The 19,987-nt window shown below is 39.0% G+C and overlaps 3 protein-coding genes across 6 annotated transcripts; 2 read left to right on the top strand and 1 right to left on the bottom strand.

Moving 5' to 3' along the window:
• Positions 1-442: 442 nt before the first annotated feature.
• Positions 443-4,320, top strand: si:dkey-71d15.2 (SH3 domain-containing kinase-binding protein 1). 3 transcript variants are annotated; one of them, XM_042499570.1, is made up of 7 exons: positions 443-684; positions 1,121-1,143; positions 1,327-1,379; positions 1,820-1,930; positions 2,370-2,569; positions 2,760-2,823; positions 3,263-4,320. In XM_042499570.1, exons 1-7 carry the CDS (start codon positions 623-625, stop codon positions 3,299-3,301), a joined length of 552 nt encoding a protein of 183 aa, XP_042355504.1. In that variant the 5' UTR covers positions 443-622; the 3' UTR covers positions 3,302-4,320. The 3 variants fall into 3 exon arrangements, with proteins under 3 accessions (XP_042355504.1, XP_042355503.1, XP_042355505.1); XM_042499569.1 differs by having other exon boundaries at positions 1,327-1,427; XM_042499571.1 differs by having other exon boundaries at positions 595-684; positions 1,044-1,143; positions 1,327-1,427.
• LOC121952749 (lipase member H-like) lies at positions 3,984-12,588 on the bottom strand. Of its 2 annotated transcripts, XM_042499566.1 has the most exons (11): positions 12,472-12,588; positions 11,848-11,931; positions 10,149-10,519; positions 9,943-10,051; positions 7,448-7,549; positions 7,261-7,350; positions 6,948-7,115; positions 6,708-6,797; positions 5,184-5,292; positions 4,899-5,072; positions 3,984-4,807 (listed from the first exon to the last, which is right to left on the bottom strand). In XM_042499566.1, exons 2-11 carry the CDS (start codon positions 11,903-11,905, stop codon positions 4,723-4,725), a joined length of 1,356 nt encoding a protein of 451 aa, XP_042355500.1. In that variant the 5' UTR covers positions 11,906-11,931; positions 12,472-12,588; the 3' UTR covers positions 3,984-4,722. The 2 variants fall into 2 exon arrangements, with proteins under 2 accessions (XP_042355500.1, XP_042355501.1); XM_042499567.1 differs by lacking the exon at positions 7,448-7,549 and having other exon boundaries at positions 12,472-12,587.
• A 1,512-nt stretch (positions 12,589-14,100) lies between these two features.
• pcyt1bb (phosphate cytidylyltransferase 1B, choline b) lies at positions 14,101-19,978 on the top strand. The gene is made up of 8 exons (XM_042499317.1): positions 14,101-14,452; positions 15,925-16,024; positions 17,479-17,595; positions 17,740-17,891; positions 17,989-18,067; positions 18,150-18,292; positions 18,416-18,604; positions 19,497-19,978. Exons 1-8 carry the CDS (start codon positions 14,372-14,374, stop codon positions 19,743-19,745), a joined length of 1,110 nt encoding a protein of 369 aa, XP_042355251.1. The 5' UTR covers positions 14,101-14,371; the 3' UTR covers positions 19,746-19,978.
• Positions 19,979-19,987: the final 9 nt, after the last annotated feature.

The raw sequence follows: 19,987 nt of genomic DNA, 5'->3' as shown, positions 1-19,987 counted from the left end.
GCAATTTATGTTTGCATGTCCATTATGATGAGAGACTCAGAAGGGACAGAGGTGGAACATGAATGTTCAAAATAAAGCACTAGGTGCTCAGATATACTAAATGTAGGAAGCTATACATTTAAATAGTGTGGGACTCAAAGTTGCTGGTTGCTACATTTCCCATAATACAATTTAGTAAATAATTTCATCATCTCCCTCTGAAATAACCATTTCTTGAAAAACTTCATCTCCCTTCAGAGCCACAGAAGACATTTTACCTTTTTTTTTTCACCAGCTGAATCTCTCTCCTTGTGATGAGAAAGCTGGACTTCATGTGTAAAATCAGTGGACTGTCCCTTTAAATTAAGGAGGCATTAAGAAAAGCCAATCAAAACACTTGCTGAGGTTTTAAAGTCGCTGCAAATCATCACCCTTTCTGTTTTGTCTCTCCTCCCCAGTTTGAACATCACTTCTTGTATAACTGCGTTCCAGTTTGTTCCTTCGAACACACCCCTCGCCCTTCACCCCGTGACGCCCTTCGCTCTGCCCTGGTGATATTTGTGAGCAGCAGAGTGGAGCTAAACATAGCTCTGACGGTACCACTCCTCATCACAACATACTGTGTAGACCACGGTGGGTTACAATGGACGGTGTCCTGTTACCACAGATGCTGCTGTATCTCACCAGTGTCGCCGGCCAAACAAGGTGAGTGTGTGGCCCAGATCCTTAACTGTAACTGACAATAATCTGGTGATTAGTTTCCTATGTTTACTAATGATTGTACTGTGTAATCTGTCACTGTCATACTTTGTTCAGGCATGTGTGGCACATTTGTTCCCTGCTGTGGCATGACAAACAGCTGCTTTTACCAAATTTAGTTTCCCTGACTTTGATAAAGAATGATCTCAGTTTAATATACAAACTAAAGTTGCTTTCATGTCTCGAGCAGGACATATTATTAAACAGATACAATGACTATTTCTCAATTACTTTGTTTTCTTAAAGCATGATGTGTGACTGCACTGAACTGACTGTTGGTTTCTGCTCCAATCTGTTGTTTGTAGATGTAGACTTAAAGACTCTACAGGTTTTTCTGTCTTTCACTCTCTCCACTTGTATTCCTCTCTGTCACGATGGGCAGCTATAGCTCAGCCCTCATTCCTGGTAAGCCTCGCAACTATTATTGTTACTATCTGTTGCAACATACTTTTAAACACTACCATGCTTGAATGCTGCACGTTAAACAGGCTGAATTTAGGTTCATCATTTGAAAATTCCCTGCATTGTGAATTAGTTTGTGGGTTCTGCAAGGTGTGTTTTAACATTTATTCTCCGTTTCTCGCAAAGACACTGAAGAGTTTGATTCAGTTGTGTCGATGGCGGAGAAGCTGAATGAGCAGGTAGCTCATGCTGCAGATGAGAGGTTACAGTCTGAGCTTCAGACTCTGGGAAGTATACACTTTTGATAATCATTTAGAAGTCATACTGACTTAAAAACTACAGTTATAACATGGCTCACTGTGTGAAAATAGTGTGCTCTGGTGTGTTTATGTCCCATCTGTCCTTGGGATAAATTTAACTTTCCTGAGCTGCCTCATACACACACAGCCACCTACAGTAAACTCCTTTACTCAAAACAAGGTTGAAAGAAACTTGCCTTGTATTTATTTATGTATTTATGTGAACTATATATATTATATATATATATATATATATATATATATATATATATATATATATATAAATAATGTAAATTTTACTTTGATTCATTGATTTTCTTTCATTCTTAGGATGAAAGTCTTTTACTTATCAGATGTCTCACACTAGATTTAACTTACAGGTAACACTTATGATGGAGGAGGAAAGAAAAGAAAACCAGAGTGAAGAGCTGGATTCTTCAACACTTCAAGAAAACTCTCAGGAAACAAACCAAAATGGGTCTGCTCTCCCTGTAAGAAAAACAGTCAATTCTTCATGCACTTAAATTCAAATGTATTGAGCTGTATGCAACATTTAGAGAATATCTATGATTCAAAGTTTAAGCCAGGGTTGTCTGCGCATGGCTCTCAACATGGAGGTGGCTGAGTCGGCGGATAGCAGGTAACAGTGCTGACAGAGCTAAAGGTGCTGACATGGGGGGTTTGGTGTTACTTCTGTGATGACGCCATTACACCACCTTGGGTCGGGACGCCGTTATGAGAACAGAGAAGCTCAGATTGCCACACATGTGACTTCAGTCTTTGCTTAAGATGCCATTACTCCACTGTATCTTCACAGAGCAAATAGTATTTTGCTGCTATATTTATGCTGTGGATGTCGCATACAGCTCCTTTAATATTCCAGGTAATTTGTTGTATTGTCATGAAGTAATTTTGGGTTATTCTCCACAGGCAGCAGCACCCAAAAGTGTGCCCAAAGAGTCTTTCACCTCCCTGTTACCAAAGGCTCTCTCAGCTGTACTACAGTCGAAACTGGCCCCAGGCCCTAACTCTGACTCCCAGCCGAGCAGACATCCAGCTAACCTGGAACAACTGCAGACAGAGCTGAGAGACCTGAGGGGCCAGTTTGAACTGATGAAGAGTCAGCACAAGTATGTGTATACTTTATTTTTGTTTTTTTTTTTACTGCCCAACCTCACCCTGGTTGGTGTCTAACATTTACATCACTGCCTTTGTTATCAGAACCAGGGCCTTTTGTTTGTTTAAAGTTTTGTGCATATTTTAGTGTTATGTTCAAGTTTTTTTTTTCCGACATTAATCCGACATTATCTTGTGTTCCAGCAAAGAAATTAAACTGCTGATGAGCGAGCTTGATGAGGAGAAAAGGATTCGCTTGACTTTACAGGTGAAGAAACAAATGAATTCCGACAGTGTAGCTGCTAGAACATGCTAAAGCAGTGATACCCAATTTAAGCAAGACTGTGTGCCAGGTATCCTAGGGACGATTTTCTTATTCACAATCGAAATAAACTGATGCATGCCGGAATTTTTTTCGTATATTTAATATAAATAAGGTGCCAGAGGGCCTCTGTCAAGGGGTCCTAAGCCCCGAATGTCCTCAAATCCTAGAAATGCCCCTGCACCTGATCAGCATGGGCTACAACGACCTGATTAGTCTTTTATTCATCTGACCTCATAAATATTCTTTATTTAGTTTATTTATTAACTGGTCCCTGGAATTTTATTTTGTCATTGTTTGCTCTTTTTAATAATGGAAAATAACTGTATGTTGACAACATTTGACTTTTTTTCTTGCAACTGATTTTGTGTGTGTTTTGTTTCAGATGGAGATTCAACGTATGAAGAAGCACATGTCTAAATGAACGGAGAACTTAACCATCATCAAAAACTTGTTGTCATGTTGTACACTTACCTGATAAGTAATATTTTTCTAAGTTTTAAAAATCATCCTTGCTCCTTTTTGATGAAAAAATGTGTTTTTTAAAACACTTTTTTCATTGGAATGGTGAGTGAGCCGGCCAAAAGTGAATGCTTTTACTAAGTAGTTGCTAAAAGTCCAGAGGTGAGGCACAGTGGGAGCAGACATCTGGTTGACCATTCGTATTTAGAAATGAGCAGGAGATATCCCTGTTACACATTCAGTTTGTTTTTGTTCTAGTGTCGGACTCTTAATGACTTTTGCATCCTGTGTTGGGGAAATGTTTTGTGTCTTTAAGTGTGTTGAAGATCATCACTTTTGAATTTTTTTTTAAAAAAAAAATCATCTTTCTTTTAGCCATCCTTGTAGAAAACATTTAACAGTGAAACTGAGAGGAAGACATTAACTGAGAGCCAACAGTTTATCTGCAGGCATGTGGCCTCCGCTCTCATAAGTTTGTAATAATGTGATGCTGAGGCACAAACATGAATATGCAAATATGCAAAATTAAAAAAAAAAAAAAAAAAGCTAAAAATTTGCCTTTTAATTGTTCAAAAAAATGACTGACCAAGCTGTCAGTGAATTGTTGATGTGTAGGAGAATTTTGAATTCATTAAAAATGTTGCTCATTATTGACTTTTTATTAATAATTACAGATACATCCTTATACACAAATAAATATATATAGTTACAAGTGATGTCATATGTTACAAAATATCTGTATTTAATTAAGGAAATATCTTCTAGACGATAAGGCCAGTACTTTGTGTGTGGGGAAAAAAAATCAGGGATCAAATTTTTCATTTCATGACAGTAATTGGTAAATTGTTAATACTTTTGCTTTTTCAGTCTTAATGGGAAATGTGTGATTCTACAAAATAATAAGTTTTGGTCAGGAATATGTTTGATAATCATCAGTTTAACTGTCTCGCTCAGTCTCAATAAACCACAAGCTTAACAAAATTGACATTGAGTGATTTTAAGAGACAATCTGGGGACTGAGAGCAGACAAAAAAAAAATCTCTGTACTTTGAAAACCAGCCTTGATTTTGTTATTTCAGTCACAAAGTCAATGACTGAGATAACTTGTCATAAGTCATTTGAGACGAATTGATTCTTAAACAGTTAAGGAAAAGTCTAATTCACTCTACAAATGAAATGCTTTTTGGGTGATATGTCAAGAAAAACAAACATGTATATTTACAGTAAAAACACATATACATCATATATTACATTTCTTTCAGTTTTGATATGCTATCTTTGCAGTCCTTATTGTTTTCCTGTACAGTCCTGGAGGGAATTAAGAGTCGGCTGAATCTCTTCGAGCATATGTTTGAAATATTTGATGTGGTGTTGGATTTTGTCTCAAAAGTTGGAGTCTTCACAGGGAATTGGCTTGAAGCTGAACTCTTTGTTCTCCTCGAGAAGGAAGTCATATCGACAGAGGGGCCTGAGAAAGACAAAGTCATTATGACTGTGGTGAAAACAGCTAAAATGATATGTTGAATCCAGCAGATTTTCTAAATCAATACATGACATACCTCTCCTTGCGTTCCAGATGTGAGAGACGTATTCGGAGAACACGAAGCTTATGTTTAGGCTTAAAAACATTCCCAGTGGAGAACTTGAGGGACACCTTTCTCACTGAATGAATGTCTTTGTCAAACTGGGCCAACAACTTGGTTTCTGTGTACTTCTTGAACTCTGATGCTTTACTGTTATGGAAAAAAAGACACGTCTCAAGGAAAGCATTAACAGGGGTGACAAAGAGAGGTCATGGTGGAATATGTGCTTCAGAACTCATGATAAATGAAGTGAGGACTTACTGATCAATGGTTGCAACTGCTTCTTCACCATCACCGTGAAGTTTAACAGTGATGTAGCCCCAGCGTACATCCTTGTTCCACACCATCACTTCCATCCTGTAGTTTGTTCCTTAAACAAGACATTTGATTTGTTATTCAAAAATAAAACATCCAGCATTTTGACATTAAATGATGTTTAATTTAAGTACTTATATCCCTCATGAAAGTACAGTCTACGAACAGACCAGTTATGACCTTTTTTCAAATCATCATTGTGAGTGAAATATTGCCAGATGAAATAGAATTTCAGTCAAATGCAGGTGTTTCTTTTTTTGTTTGTTTTTTTTACAGTCGTCCATCCCATTATTGTACTGCCCTGCAGCTTTCAAAATATAGTTTAATGCCATTACTGTGGGAAAAAGATGCATTCAGTGAAAATAAAAAAAGAATATGCTATATGTGTCGATCTGCAACCAACTGATTTTTTTCAGATATTTTCAGAATATTTTGATATAGTCAATAATTTATATTTTCTCTGAACTAATGGCAAGGCACATCTGCATTTCCAGTGGGGGTAAGATGGATGACTGAAAATGCAACCTGCAGTATGAGTGGTGGGTATAACATGGGATAAATGTTTAAGAAATGAACTCTTTCTAATGAAAATGCATCCAATGCAGATGTTATCAGCCCATTAATTGGTCATTATTTGCGTTCTTTACCCTTAGAAAGGGCCTGCCACATCTACTTTTAGGGTTAAATGTTGTTACTGGCTCGTTAAATGGCCAATTGCATTTAGATGGTTGTGAAACAGTCACCATTTCATCAGGATGTACTTTCCTTGGGTTTATATGAAAAAACGATGTGATTGGGTTCACACAAAAATATGTCATAAAAATTAGTCACTATGACTTTTGATTTCTCCTGGGGGAAAGGCCTGTGTTTGTCCTGACTTCCTCTTTTTTCCTCCATCATAATTATTACGGTCATGAGAGGTCACTGCCCAACAATAAACGTCAAAGGACGTTTCATGCCCAATAATGGCCTTCTGAAGCTATTAGTAAGTGTGACAGGCCCCTTCTTACCCATATCCATGATTCTTATAACCACTGATAACTGGCATTTAATGGCCTGGTAACAGCCAAACCAGCTGAATCAACATCTTAAAGGACAGGTTCACATTTTTTCAAGTCCGTCTTCAAACAGTAGTCCAGTACTTACGTGAGCACAGGAATAGTTTGTTGGTTTAATCTTTTACCCATGTCGTACAAGCCAGGAAGAGACCAATTCCTTTAGCAGACTGCAAAAGCCTTTGGAGTTGTGTCGCAAGGCCAACTAGGCTGCAAGTTTTCTTTTTCTTTTCTTTTATATCTACTGACCTGGCCTTAAGTCTTCAACATCCAGAACTTCAACCATTGTTTGGCAAGACACTCACTTAAAATATTTTATGTCGATATACCACATGAAGTCAAGTAATTATTCACAAAAAGAGTCATGCTGGTGTTTCAGTCTGGTCATTATGATTATTAGATTTCTGTTACTTACTGCAGAATGGAGTGACTGCATTTGTGGTGAAGTAAGTTTTGGTTTCGCGCAGCCTCAGCAGGACATCTTTCCACTCTCTGATGTCATAACCTGGATTTGAGAGAAGCAGCTGTGTCAGCTCACATCAATTTTAAAAGACCATTCATGTTTTTTTTTCTCCTCGAAACCCATTTATCTTGCACACAAAAAATGTGTGTAAATGTTTATTCTTTATTACTAAGAGATATTAAAAGTACCAACCAAACACAGGACATCCAGCAGCACCAAAGCGGTCACAGTTCAAGCAGTTACCATCCAGAAAGTCTTTGTAGGAGTTGCAGGGGAAGGCCGTGCTGACACAGGTCCGATTCACAGAATCAAGATAGAGCAACACTGATCTCTGGTGGTCGCATTTAAAATAGGCTCCTCCTGCAGGGGTAAACAGGAAAGGGGATTGTTTCCACACTGCGTCGCACCACTTCTCATAATACTGATCATCCAACATCCTACATTTTTTACATTCAATCATTAACTTGAGGGTGTTTTTCTTTTCTTCACTATTTGAAGATCTTACCAGAGAAGATGGTCCTCGGGCAGCCGGGTTGGTCTGTTCCACCATTAGCATAGAAATCAATGTGACCCAGAGGTTCTCTGAAGCCCAAAGCTGTGGATGACATGACAGTCATAATCATATTTACTTGTATAACACATATGAAACAACTGAGAATGATTGAGAATATATGATATTCAGTTAAACTGACAATCTATGTCTGTGTGCAGGACGTCCACAAACTGGGCATCTGTGGGGTCCAGTCGGTCCTTTGGAGGATACCCAGTGAACTGAGGCCCAGCAGGATCCAGACCTGCAAACACCAGGAGATCTCAGTAAAGCTTGAAGATAATATCCAACCCAACATTAACTGATGGGATCCACAAATAGCACAAGACAGATTTTCACCTTATTATAATGATTTAGTCCCTTTACTGTTCGATCTTTCTGTCTTTTCCTTTTCCATCCACTGCTGCTTTAGGCTGTTGAACCAACCTTTGACCTATCTGACAAACCAGTATTGCTGTTTTCCAAATAAATTTTATTATTTTTCTAACACACCATCATGTATCTGTTTTATATGGCTGAACTCCAGATACCTACACCAATTCTAATTCATTTTTATACCTGATTGTCCTTTGCAGCATTGCTGACCTGGATATCTGTTCTGCACTTCACTGACACAGAAGGCACTGCGGGGGAGATAATCTCTCCACAGAGATTTCAGGTAAACATCAAAACTGTGGCATTTTTTTCATCATGACAAAAATCCTGCATCTGCAACATCTGACACTTTCATTATCAGCAAGGACTTTGCCACTCTGAGCTCTTATGTGCCTGTAATGTTAACAGTCTAATAATTAAAGTTCACTGCAGTGTCACAGTTATAATGAAATGTCCTCGATAAGCATCGGTGCTAAGGTTTATTGCCTGATACAGATGATGAATGCCCAAAGGTTATGTAAAGGTTATGTAAGGTAAATAATTTATGTAAGGTTAATAATTTTTGGTGATGGGATTTCTTTTACTCACACAAATACAGTTCTGTAAAGATTTCAGTTTAATTGTTTTAGCTAAAGTTTGAATGATTATCATTATTATTTGTTTTAAGCTATTATACCACAGCAGCTCACAGCAGCTCATCCTGTCACATATGTTACAAGGTGATGGGGTATTTGTGTGCATGAGCGATATGCGTGTGTTTTAGTCCTGGTGGCGGCGCTGTCTGGTTTTGGGGACTTCTGTGCTTCAGTGGCGTTTATCACGTTACCGGAAGAACACCTGGGTGCAGCCGGCGCTGATTGGTGCAGCTATTGAGGATGCAGCACAGGTGTGTGCAGTGTGCGTGCGCTGAGAGGGAGCACAGGATAGTGGGAGAGCGGAGCAACACAGACTTTGTACACACGAAACTGGGAGGAGAAAACAACAAGATGCTGCAAGGAGAGGGACACACTTCACCTTTCCTCCAGTTAAGTCCCTCTTTTTTATATTTTGAAATTGTCCACTGCTTAAATGTGGGGAGTTGGCCCAGAGTCCTGACAGTAACACTGGCTGCATCAGACAGATTGTTAACAACTATATAACTTGCTAAATAAGGGAAGAGCCTTTTTGGTGCATCTTGTTTATTCACTTTAACTTGATAACTTGGTATTGATTTACCGGCATGGCAATATATGTTTGGTAGCAGTGTGTTCAGCTGCCAGATTGTTTTTGTTTGCCCAATTGATTCATTCTGCTGAATTATTTCCCTTTATTATATTTGATTTATTGGTGTGGGTAGGCCTATTTGTTTTGTTTTTAATTTTGTTTAATTATTTTGGTTCACCTTTATTAGTTAAAGTTGAATCTATAACACCTCATGCTCGATGAACTCTTGATGTAAAGAGGAGGCAGAGACAGATGAGTCAGCTGATTTGGGTTTTACTCTGTATTTGCAACAAGGCCATGTGCCTGCAAGGGACAGAGAACCACCTGTCTGCTACAGCTAAGAGGCTGATAGGACTGCTCTCTGCTGAGAGAACGCTGGACATTTCATGTGGTCGGAGTAACTGGACTCATATTAATGTTCTAACTTTTCCCTTAAACTATTTTTGTTGTCAATTAATCGATTTTCTGTGAACCATACCTGCCGTCTACATGCTGTTCTCGGTCAGCACAACCCCCTAATATTCTTTACCAGATGTGATCAAATTTTAAAATCACACTAGACCTGTGACACTAACACAGGAACCTTTAAGTTTCCATTCTTCCAAAGAATTTTTCTTCTTCTTTTATTCTCGTCAAGTGTTGTTTAACATGAGGCAGGTATTTTTTGTTTATATGGAAGTTATTATCCATGCTAACTGGATGTACAGTACACTGTGCTTAAAAGCCTGCCATTGGCTGCCTATTTCAGACAAAAATTTCATCTCCTTCCACTATATCCCAAAACAATTTTGCAGGGGCACCCTCACTAAATTGTGATTGGTTTAAAGAAATACAAACAATCTTGGGCGTTTTTTGCCTTAGTGTGGCATTATTATGAGTTCAGCCAGACAGGACAATTACTGTGTGATGACTGTAATATAAAATTACAAATAGTCTGTTACAAGACTTTGGCCATATTGCATACCCCTCATGAGTATGTACATTCCTGTTCTATATCTGAGGTTTTTTTCTTTTGAGGATTATAATTTGAATCATAGGTCTGAGAGATAAATCTCTTACCTGTAATCCATCCAATTGACCCGTTCAGGTTAGCACCCACAAAGCCAGATATGTGAGCCCCAAGACTGACTCCGATCATGTGGATGGAGCTCAGAGAGGCGCCATGTTCCTGGAAAAAAATTGCTCATTAGTCTTGTATCACATGACACAGTCTACTAATTTAGACACAACAGAAATGATCAGGTAGCATCAGATACATCTCGTACCTGCATCATTTTAATGAAAGCGGTGAGGTTGTCAGCTGCCTTGTGCGTGTTTTCCACTGCTTTGAAATAATTCACATTAGCAGCTCCGTGGTTCCAGTCCACCACTATGACATTCATGTCTTCCCGCTCAAGCAGCATCTCTGTGATCGTGTGCACCCACACCGGTGGAGATCCAGTAGGCCGATAGCCATGAATGATGAAGGTGGTTGGTGTGGAAAAGTTAAACTCGGGATGGGCGGACAAGTTGGTGTGGGATATGAGTGTGCCACAGGTATCATTTTCCCTGGTGTACAGCAGCAACCTAATTTTGAGGCTGGTTCCAATGATTGCGTGGCTGAGATCTAGATCGGTAAAGTCTTCACATCTCTGAGCTGGGAGAATAAAAAAAAAGTAGACACAGAAAGGTGTACTTAGGAAGGGGGTGATGTCAAAAAATAAATAAATAAAATGAGACCAATGTGAGCGTTTTGAACTTAAAGGGACAGTTCAACGCAAAAAAACCCCAACCCATTATTCATCTTACCTGTAGTGCTATTTATCAATCTAAATTGTTCTGGTGTGAGTTGCAGAGTGTTAAATATTGTCCATAAGGATTTCTGCCATCTCTCCGATATAATAGAACTAGATAGCACTCGGCTTGTGGTGCTCAAAGCACCAAAACAGCAATAACAAAAAAAAAAAAAAAACCCAAAAAAACCCATAAGAAATTCCAGAAATGATAACCCAGTTACTCAAGCTAATCCACAGACGTTGTTTGGAGCAGTTTTATGCTAAACTGTTTTCTTGTGGAAAAAATGTGTTTTTGATTTTTGGGTGAACTGTCCCTTCAACAAGCATTTACCAAGAAACCCTGTGGTGACTTATGATTCAAAGTTTCTGTCATCATCAGTGACATAGTCCCATATATGAGTCAGTGTGAGAGTATTCAATGTAACACTAGGTTGAAAGTGTTTTCACACACAGCTTCGCCCACCAGACAAACACGTCATGAACATGTTTGACTGGGAAAGCAAACAATTTAGCAGCTCTGAGGAAAAAAAATAGTGGTACATAAGGAGTTAGGTGTGTGCTGCTTCATTCAGTAGAATTTAACAAGTTGATAATCCAGCAAGATTTTGTTAATGCCGCCTACCAGACTGCATAATAATTGGATAAAACAATTGAAATTAAGACATAAACATAACAATTAAGACAGAAAAGAACCTGTTTTTACCAACAGTCTGCTTGGCAATTTAGGTGTGTTTACAGCAAGATGATTTTTTTGTGAACTTAAAGTGAAATCTAGAGTTATTTTTGTCTCACTATCAACCTGATATTGTGTAAAAATGTACCACAGGCACAATTTTCATTTCCTCATAAAAATGTCACACAAAAGAACCAGTATGTGACGTTCTGCTGAAATAGAAAAGGAGCTTCATGTATAAGAAATGACTTGTTCTCAGTAACTGTTATGCAATATGTGGCTTTCCATATAGGTAAATCATAGTTACATATGTATCAGCTGAGAGCCCTATGAACAGTGCCAGTGGTCAAACCACAGTAAACGCCATTTACTCATGTGTGCTGGTTTTCCCAAGAAATTTCAGTTCCTTAAAAGTTGATTGACGGTCCTTTTTTGTCCTCCCAGGAGTAGAGCTGCTATACACTTGACTGTGTGTGTGTTTGAGTACATTTCAGAGTGTTATGTTTTGAGCTTTACCTTTGCATACTTGAACAGTTATTGGCAGGAGCAGTGCCAGGTATTGCCACAGGAACATGCTTCACATCAGCATGTGCAAGTAATCTGTAGACAATCAGACCATTACATAAAAATACACCTGTCAGACTGTAATTGGCACTTAACAGAACTGAATATCTTAACACAACAAGGCGAAGCAACACAATGATAATATTGACATAACTCTTAAAGTGTTTCTCTGACACTTTGTACTTTACCCCACAGACTTTAGTTTTGTGTTTCTTAGCCATTTTTGCTCTGGATGCAAATTTCGCAAGACCGAAGCGAAGCAAGGAGTTCAGTTTCTTATCAACTCACTGTCCAATGTCATGATAAGTGAAAAAAATCATTTACATTGTTGCCATTTAGGTATTTTGCAGGTTGAAAAATCTGTTTTTCTTGCCCCACCCACTTTGATCAACTTCAACCAATGAAACTGTGATTACAAGCGAAACTGAAATCTACAGAAATCCTTCTGCGACTAAGTTCTTCAGCTACAGTAGACGCCTCATGTTTACTGAGTGTTCAGTGTCTCCTTTTGTTTTGACTCCAACAGAGTTGCCGGCAATCAGAAAACATAACATGTCAGCCTTATCAGAATCTTACCTTCGCCGTGGGATAATATTTCCTGGTCTGGTGTGTGTCAAAGGTCCAGTAGATTACATGCCATCCTCTGCTTGTGCCTCCACATATTTGGGCAGTGTTCACTTCAGGAAGTGAGAGGAGGAACACAGCTGTACTCCCGCCCTGTACGCTCTCACAGGGATAGCCACACCCCTTGCCCCAGGTCATTGTGTTCACAGGTGAAACATTCCAGTGAAGTCACTCCTGGTTCTCGCGTACTCAAACCGGTTATGAGAACGTTTCTTGTGTCTCCATTGAACTTGATTTGAATCTGTAAAAACAGCCCAGTCTCTGTTTGTTGAACCCTTTGTTATTCATGTGCAAGAAATCAGAGTGAAAGTGAAACATGCAGGCATTTCTTAAGAATTGTTACTTTTGCAGAAAATCTCACCCCAAAGTTACCATTCAGTCAGGCCCTCCGCACACGGAGTCAGTAAAAACTCCCCTGACTTTTTTCATGAAGTTGCACAACAAATTCTAGTATAGTTTACAGTGACATTGCACAATGGGATGGAAAGCTTTTTCTAGCCTATCTTTCCTTATGTAGGTAAAAGTGTGTCTGTATATATATGACTGTCTTTAATTAGGCATTCTATGTTTTATAATTGCATTTATGTGCAAAAACTAATTGAAAAAAGATAGTTTTAGGTGTTGGATGGTGACCAATGACCTTCATTTTAGGGTAAAACCCCTCTTTCTTTCATTATTCTTTGTGTCTCTGTGACTACTACAAAACACAGGTAGGTGTAACTACTGCTGAAGCAGCTCTGTGACCTGCCCAAGGGCTACTTGACTCTCCCACCATACCAACATGGTCAGTCCCCTTTTTTCTCTTTGGTATGGAGGTGAAGCTCTGAAGACAATGCTATATTAGTGCTTAGGTAGCTATGAAGTGTAAGGTAAAAAGGGAGGAAGTTAAGGTTATGGTAAAGGTTATACCTTGTCTCTTTAGGGTAAAGCCCATCTTTGTGTATAGTGAATAAAGTAAATGATTGTGGTGGATTATTGCTACGTTTGGCCTCATATTTATTCACTATATCATCACATTGTAGCAGAGTTCAAATAACTGTTGTGTTGGTAAATATGTCTTGTACTGTACTAGTGGTGGACGTGGTTTGTATGAGTGTGTCATGTAGGCCTTAAACAGAATGCAACTGTAGCTATGCATGTTTCAGAAAAAGGGCGATGGTCATGTAGTTTGTTTTGTTTTTTGCTATATTAATGTACTATTACAAGTAGGCGGAGCAGCATGTCATTGATTTCCAGTGACTAAAACTGTATTCAAAACAGAAATGATATAAAATGCACTATGGGCAACTTGTGACAGCTTTGTGAAATGTTGGGACATGCTGTCCCTCTGTGTTTGGTTCCAAAGGCTGCCGGTGAAAAAGCTCTGGGCACAAACTCACCCTTTATAATTACTCTTATCTAGCTTCCCTCTGCACGAAATGTCACACTGTTAGCAGCCTCTATTCTCCACTTGTCACAGCCTGGAAGGAAATGTGAGAAATGTTTCAAAACATGAGCATTCTTAACATTCACTTCTAGCTGTGACTGTTACATACAGTTTATAGTGTAACATTGCGTAAACCATCAATTGCTACAAGCCTTTGTGTTACCAAATGAAGGAATAGACAGTTCTCACGAGTATTGATAAGTGTAATCTTCATTTCTGTAATAGGCTACTTTTACTACCAGAGTGGCTTGAACTTTGGCCACTACATTCTCCCGTCATCAGGGTCAGGCAGGCCAATGGGATGTATACTTACAAACACACACAGGCTTAGAAATTTCCCCGCGTACACACTGGTGAGGCCAGCTGAGAGGAGCAGCAGGTGGGTGCAGTGGCGTTGTTGGAAGACAAGAGAGCAGAACATCCAGGATGGCTGGAAAGAGACGAGGCCGAGGCAGAGACGTCCAGCAACAACAGGCCCCACGGAACCAAAGAGGAGGCCCTCGCAGGGTGAGTCTTGATCTGTCAGGATGAAACGTGGCCACCATGTTTATTCTTACATTCAAATAATAATCTGAACTTGAAGTCTCAAAGAGAAGATTCTGGTTGTTTTAATGTTTATTTTGGACATTACTTGTGAGGACACTGGAAATGAGAACACAGGTACAGGTGCATGTGTCAGTCAGACTTATGTTTTTATGTGACAGGCTTTGAATAAAACAGAAGTAAACTATTGCGCTGTGGTTAAAGGACTTGTATCAGGGAGTGGAGAGTTATAATTGTTATATGGGTGGTACGATGTAGCCATGACTCACGTTTATTTCGTCAGTATAGTGCAGCAGTACATGATTATTCTCAAGTGATAAGTGATTAGTTTTCAGTGCTGTATATGTATCAAATAATTGAATCATAAAGTATACACATTCACATTAAGATCTGACATTTGTGTCTCCATTGTGTATGTATATTGACCTCTTACCTAAAGGTGTAAAGTGGCCAAATCTTTGCTAAAATATTTATGTACAAGAGGCATGAATGGCCAAAATCATTAGCATTCACAAAGCGCTGATCATTTCAAAATAAGATTCAGGCAGGTAAACTAACATATGTTAGAGCACAAAAAAGCACTAAACATTTGGGCAGAATCAGAGTTCAAAGTATAGCTTACATCACAGCAGATAAAGCTGTGTATATGCATCTGCACACAACACAAAGTCCATGACATATGGTGTGTTTTCTTCAAGATATTGTCATGGTTTAACAGAATTTGAGAATATTCTTTTTCTACGTCAGCTCTAGAGAGATTGACAATAGGTCATGTTTTATTAAGCTGGAAATAGACAAATTTCATGCATCAATTTATCATACTGAAGTAAATGTTGATTACACAATGGAATACACTGTCTGCAATCTCCCAGAAAAAGAACCTCAAATTACGTCACAAAAGAAGTGCGTCAACCAACGTACAACCAAAAAAGGAAGATGATAAAGACTTTCTTGGTAGCTACCAGTCACTACTCCTAAGTTACTAAAGACTATCAATGTAGGTTTTTCACAGTAACAACAGCTGAATGACCAGAGTAAAACTGTGCTAATTGAAGAAAAATAGAAAGCAACAGCAGCGCCTACAATTATACCTGTAAAAAAAAAATCTAAGTGAGAAAATGCTGAAAAGTTGTTTTTTTTTTTTTTTTTCAAAATATACACATGACATCACTATTAAGGTAGTCATAGATTTTGGGGGGGTACAGGGGACATATCCTCAATATTTAGAACATGTTCATTTGTCCCCCCTAATAGAAACATGAAAGCGTTTCATGCTCAGAATTTACCCGCAAACCCCTTGGTTCAAATAAATTATAAATGAAAAAATAAACATGTGAAAAGGATATGTGGTTGAGGGGATGGATGATTGGAAAACTACAGCACCAGATTGAATTTAACATGTGCTTTTTGTTTTCCTCTGCTTTCTCTGTATTCAGGCTTTGCGGGAGCCAGCTGCTTTTGCCAAGTCCACAGGCTGTGAATCAGAAGTCCCACATGAAAAGCTCACCATTGCCCAAGCACGGAGGGGCACGCCAGGTCACATTTCTCTTTAGTTTCTGTTTCCATTGCTAATTAATGTCATGCAATGTAGAGTGACCCCTTGTTAGTCCCAGTCAGTGACAGCAAGGAATAAGGTAATAACCAACTCCAGAGGCTTCAGTGTGTTGGTATCAGCTGATATCAGCTGTAAAAAGGGATTTAAATATCAGTACAATATTGTTTTACTGCTAGTCATTTGGCTGATTGTAGAGCTGTTATTATTATGATCTGTTTCTTCAGGAATGTGTCACGCCATTCAACCAAGCAAGAGATTGAAAGTATTAAAGGGGAACTCAGCCCATTTTCAAAATTCCTACATTATTCCTAGGGTGTAATACATTGCAAAAATATTAGTAAACATGAACAACTCTCTTTCTAATCCAAAATATAGAGTGCTAAAACTCAAATATGTGATGTCATGGAGTATAAAGTCTAGAAGTGCTCTACAGACAGTGAATGGTGAAAGATGTAATAGATGACACTGAGATCACCCAGGCTAATGGTCTAAGTATATTGGTACGTATCTGTGTCCCAGAAGTTTGAACGATACAATAAAGCTCATTTGGGTATAAAACAGGAAACAAACAAATGATGGGTCCACAGAATCAGTCTCCTGTTCATTGTTTATGGAGAAGCTCCAGACTTTTGCTGTGTTTCATTCAAAGTTGGAGGTCCAGATATTCTGACCTCCTACCAGGAAAAAGTACAATGAAACGCCACTCAAAGTTGGAGTTCCTACTTGTGAAGTCAGAGCAAATCCATGTACCCTGACTTCATAAGTCTGACTTCACACAACAATGGCAGCATCAATGGAGGCCACCGAGGCGTACATTGTAAATGGTAAGAAATCAACTAAAAGGCAACGTGAAGTATATTTGCATGTATTAAAATAATACATGCACTATCATATAGTAACACCTGTTCTACATGTAAATCAATGTGAAAATGTTAATATTTAGTATTATAATACTAACATTTATTTATAATAATATTATTATCAAATATTAATATATTACTTAAAAAAGGAGGCGACCCTGCTGATGGTGCAATCATCAGTGGATTAGCCACAGAAACAACAGTTCATCACTGTCTGTCATGTTTTTTCTTTACTTTTTCTGTTGTGCACCTGGAATGCTTGGAAGTCGGAAGTCAGAAATTTCAATTGGGAAATTCCGACCTATGAATTAAACGCTGCATAAATACTTGATGACATCACAAGTTTGAGACTCACTTCTCTCGTCTCTGGCTTTCGCAGAGAGTAACTCCTGTTAACAAATATTGATTGAACTTTCCTAGGCCATGGAAATAACAATGGAATACTTAATTTAGTTGACATCAGCTCCCAAATACCACATCAGTAAATTCCTTTAAATAAAAGAACAAATTAAGTGAGGTTTTGTAATGTCATGATGGTATTTAAAGATGCATTTACCATGTCTCTTATGTTGTAGCTCATCGTCCGGTGCGAGTCTACGCTGATGGGATCTTTGATCTTTTCCATTCGGGACATGCTCGAGCTCTGATGCAGGCCAAAAATGTGTTTCCCAACACATATCTGATAGTAGGAGGTAAAGTATGGATCTGATGGTGTGTGAACGAAATCGGCCTTAAGTAGCTGAATATAAATCCTTTGATCAAAATTGGTCCTAAAGGACCAAAAGCTTTTGGCTTTCTGCAAAACTAAGCGTAAGTCTCTGTCTCTGTGTCCCTAGTCTGCAGTGACGAGCTCACCCACAAGTTTAAGGGCTATACGGTGATGACAGAGGATGAACGCTATGAAGCCCTGAGGCACTGCCGTTATGTTGACGAGGTGGTGCGAGACGCTCCCTGGACCCTCTCCACAGAGTTCCTCAAAAAACATAAGGTCAAAGGTCACACAGCTTCTCACAATGTCACTCAGTGACAACAACCAAGATGTCTGGTGTTCAGTCAGTCTAAACACTGTAATGTTACTCTCACAGATCGACTTTGTAGCCCATGACGACATCCCTTACACCTCTGCCGGATCACAGGATGTTTATAAACACATCAAGGAAGCAGGTGAAGACATGAATATTCATATCATGAATTCAGCTTTCGTCATCTTTCACATCACTGACAACAATTTCTGATTTGATGCCAGGGATGTTCGTGGCCACTGAGAGGACAGAAGGCATTTCCACATCTGATCTGATCACTCGTATAGTCCGGGACTATGACATTTATGTTCGACGCAACCTGCAGAGAGGCTACACAGCCCGAGAACTGAATGTTGGATTCATTAAAGTTTGTGAAATTATGTTCGATTGATTTTAAAAAAAACAAAGAATATTGACATTTCTCAAAGGAACGATACAGAAAGAAAATCAATATGAATTGTTGGTCACTTCCTATGTCTTTTACTGACAGGAAAAGAAATACCGGCTCCAGGAGCAGGTGGACAAGATGAAAGAGACGGTTCGTACGGTGGAAGAAAAGTCCAAACACTTTGTCTACAGAGTGGAAGAGAAGAGCCAAGACCTCATCCTCAAGTGGGAGGAGAAGTCACGAGAATTCATTGGCAACTTCCTGGAGCTTTTTGGACCTGATGGAGCCTGGGCATGTTCACTTTTTTATTAATCTACATTAACATTACATTACCTTTGTTGTTTGATGGAGCATTGTATAGAAGTGACATAATTTGGTTTCTTGTCATTGTCGTGTGGTTGCCAGACAACTACTGGAGATTCCATAAAGTCAATTTTACACTTACATAGGCAACATAGATAATTGCCTGAGGCAACGTTTTTTTGGGGCAACATGAGAAAGGTGTAAAAAAAATAGCTTGGAACTTCCCATGTAAAGCCTCATATCAGCATCATAATTCAGATCAGTCAAATCAGAACTCGGACAGGATGAACACACTCCTGAAATCAGCTGAAGTTAGACTGTACCAGGACAGTGCTATCATGGATATATATACCCATAAATTTATTTTAAAATCATAGAAACAAAAAGACCTCTAACAATTTCAGATCCTATTTCATTATAATCATGCGCACACGCTTTCTTTAGTACCATAAATTTGAGTTTAAGCTGTCTCTACATCCAGTTAGATGTAGAAATATGCTGGCTCTGCCACCATAATTTCCTACTGACTATCTCTGTGGCTGGCTGGCTGTTTCTAGTCCTGTAACGTTTTCCCAATACATCCATGCGTTCTCCTGACATCTTTAAGTTGCCATCTCTCTCAGCTCAGCCAGGGTTCAACCAGAAGAGACTGACCTCTAGTGGCACATGTTGTGCACTGCATCTCCATATTATTTTGATAGAGAGATGAGCGTCTGTTTTTTAATTGTATTGAAAATCATACTGTCCAGATTTCTAAATATTCTGGTATACCATTGTGTCTTGATACAGCCCAAGCCATAAAAATGAGCATTACATGTCAACAACTAAACACAACATTATAACACAGTAAAACGTTTTTTCTGTCTCTCTCCTTGTTTAGCATGCAATTCAGGAGCGCAGTGGCCGCATGCTCCAGGCCCTGTCACCTTACTCTTCTCCCCGCGGCTCCCCCAGCAGCAGTCCCACCAGAAGACGCTCCGTTTCTCCCAACTCCTCCCCTGCCTCCACATCAGCCTCTGCCTCTGCGTCCCCCTCCTCTCTCTCCCCTCCTTCTTCCCCCTCCTCTCCTAAAAAGACCTCACGCTCCTCTCTCAAAGCTGCCTCAACATACAGTAAACATGTACAATGAACCCATCATGATTTTGTCATTTTCGTGGGTCTGCTTACAGGCTATTGGACATTAATCTGGTAAATGAGGCACTTAATCAGGTTTAACCAATAAAAATCGAGTAGCCTACTTTATTACTGGTTTATTCAAGTGCAATATATCATAATGTAAATAATATCTCTCAACTGAAAAGGAGCATTAAAATTTAGCTTGAATGTCTTTTGTCATGTGTTACTCTTTGATATGTCTAGTAGTTAAATACA

This window comes from Plectropomus leopardus, chromosome 13 (genome assembly GCF_008729295.1).
Source record: "Plectropomus leopardus isolate mb chromosome 13, YSFRI_Pleo_2.0, whole genome shotgun sequence".
NCBI classification, from domain to species: domain Eukaryota; kingdom Metazoa; phylum Chordata; class Actinopteri; order Perciformes; family Serranidae; genus Plectropomus; species Plectropomus leopardus.
The sequence above is the reverse complement of the archived record's forward strand: the minus strand, read 5'-3'. Positions and strand labels throughout refer to the sequence as shown.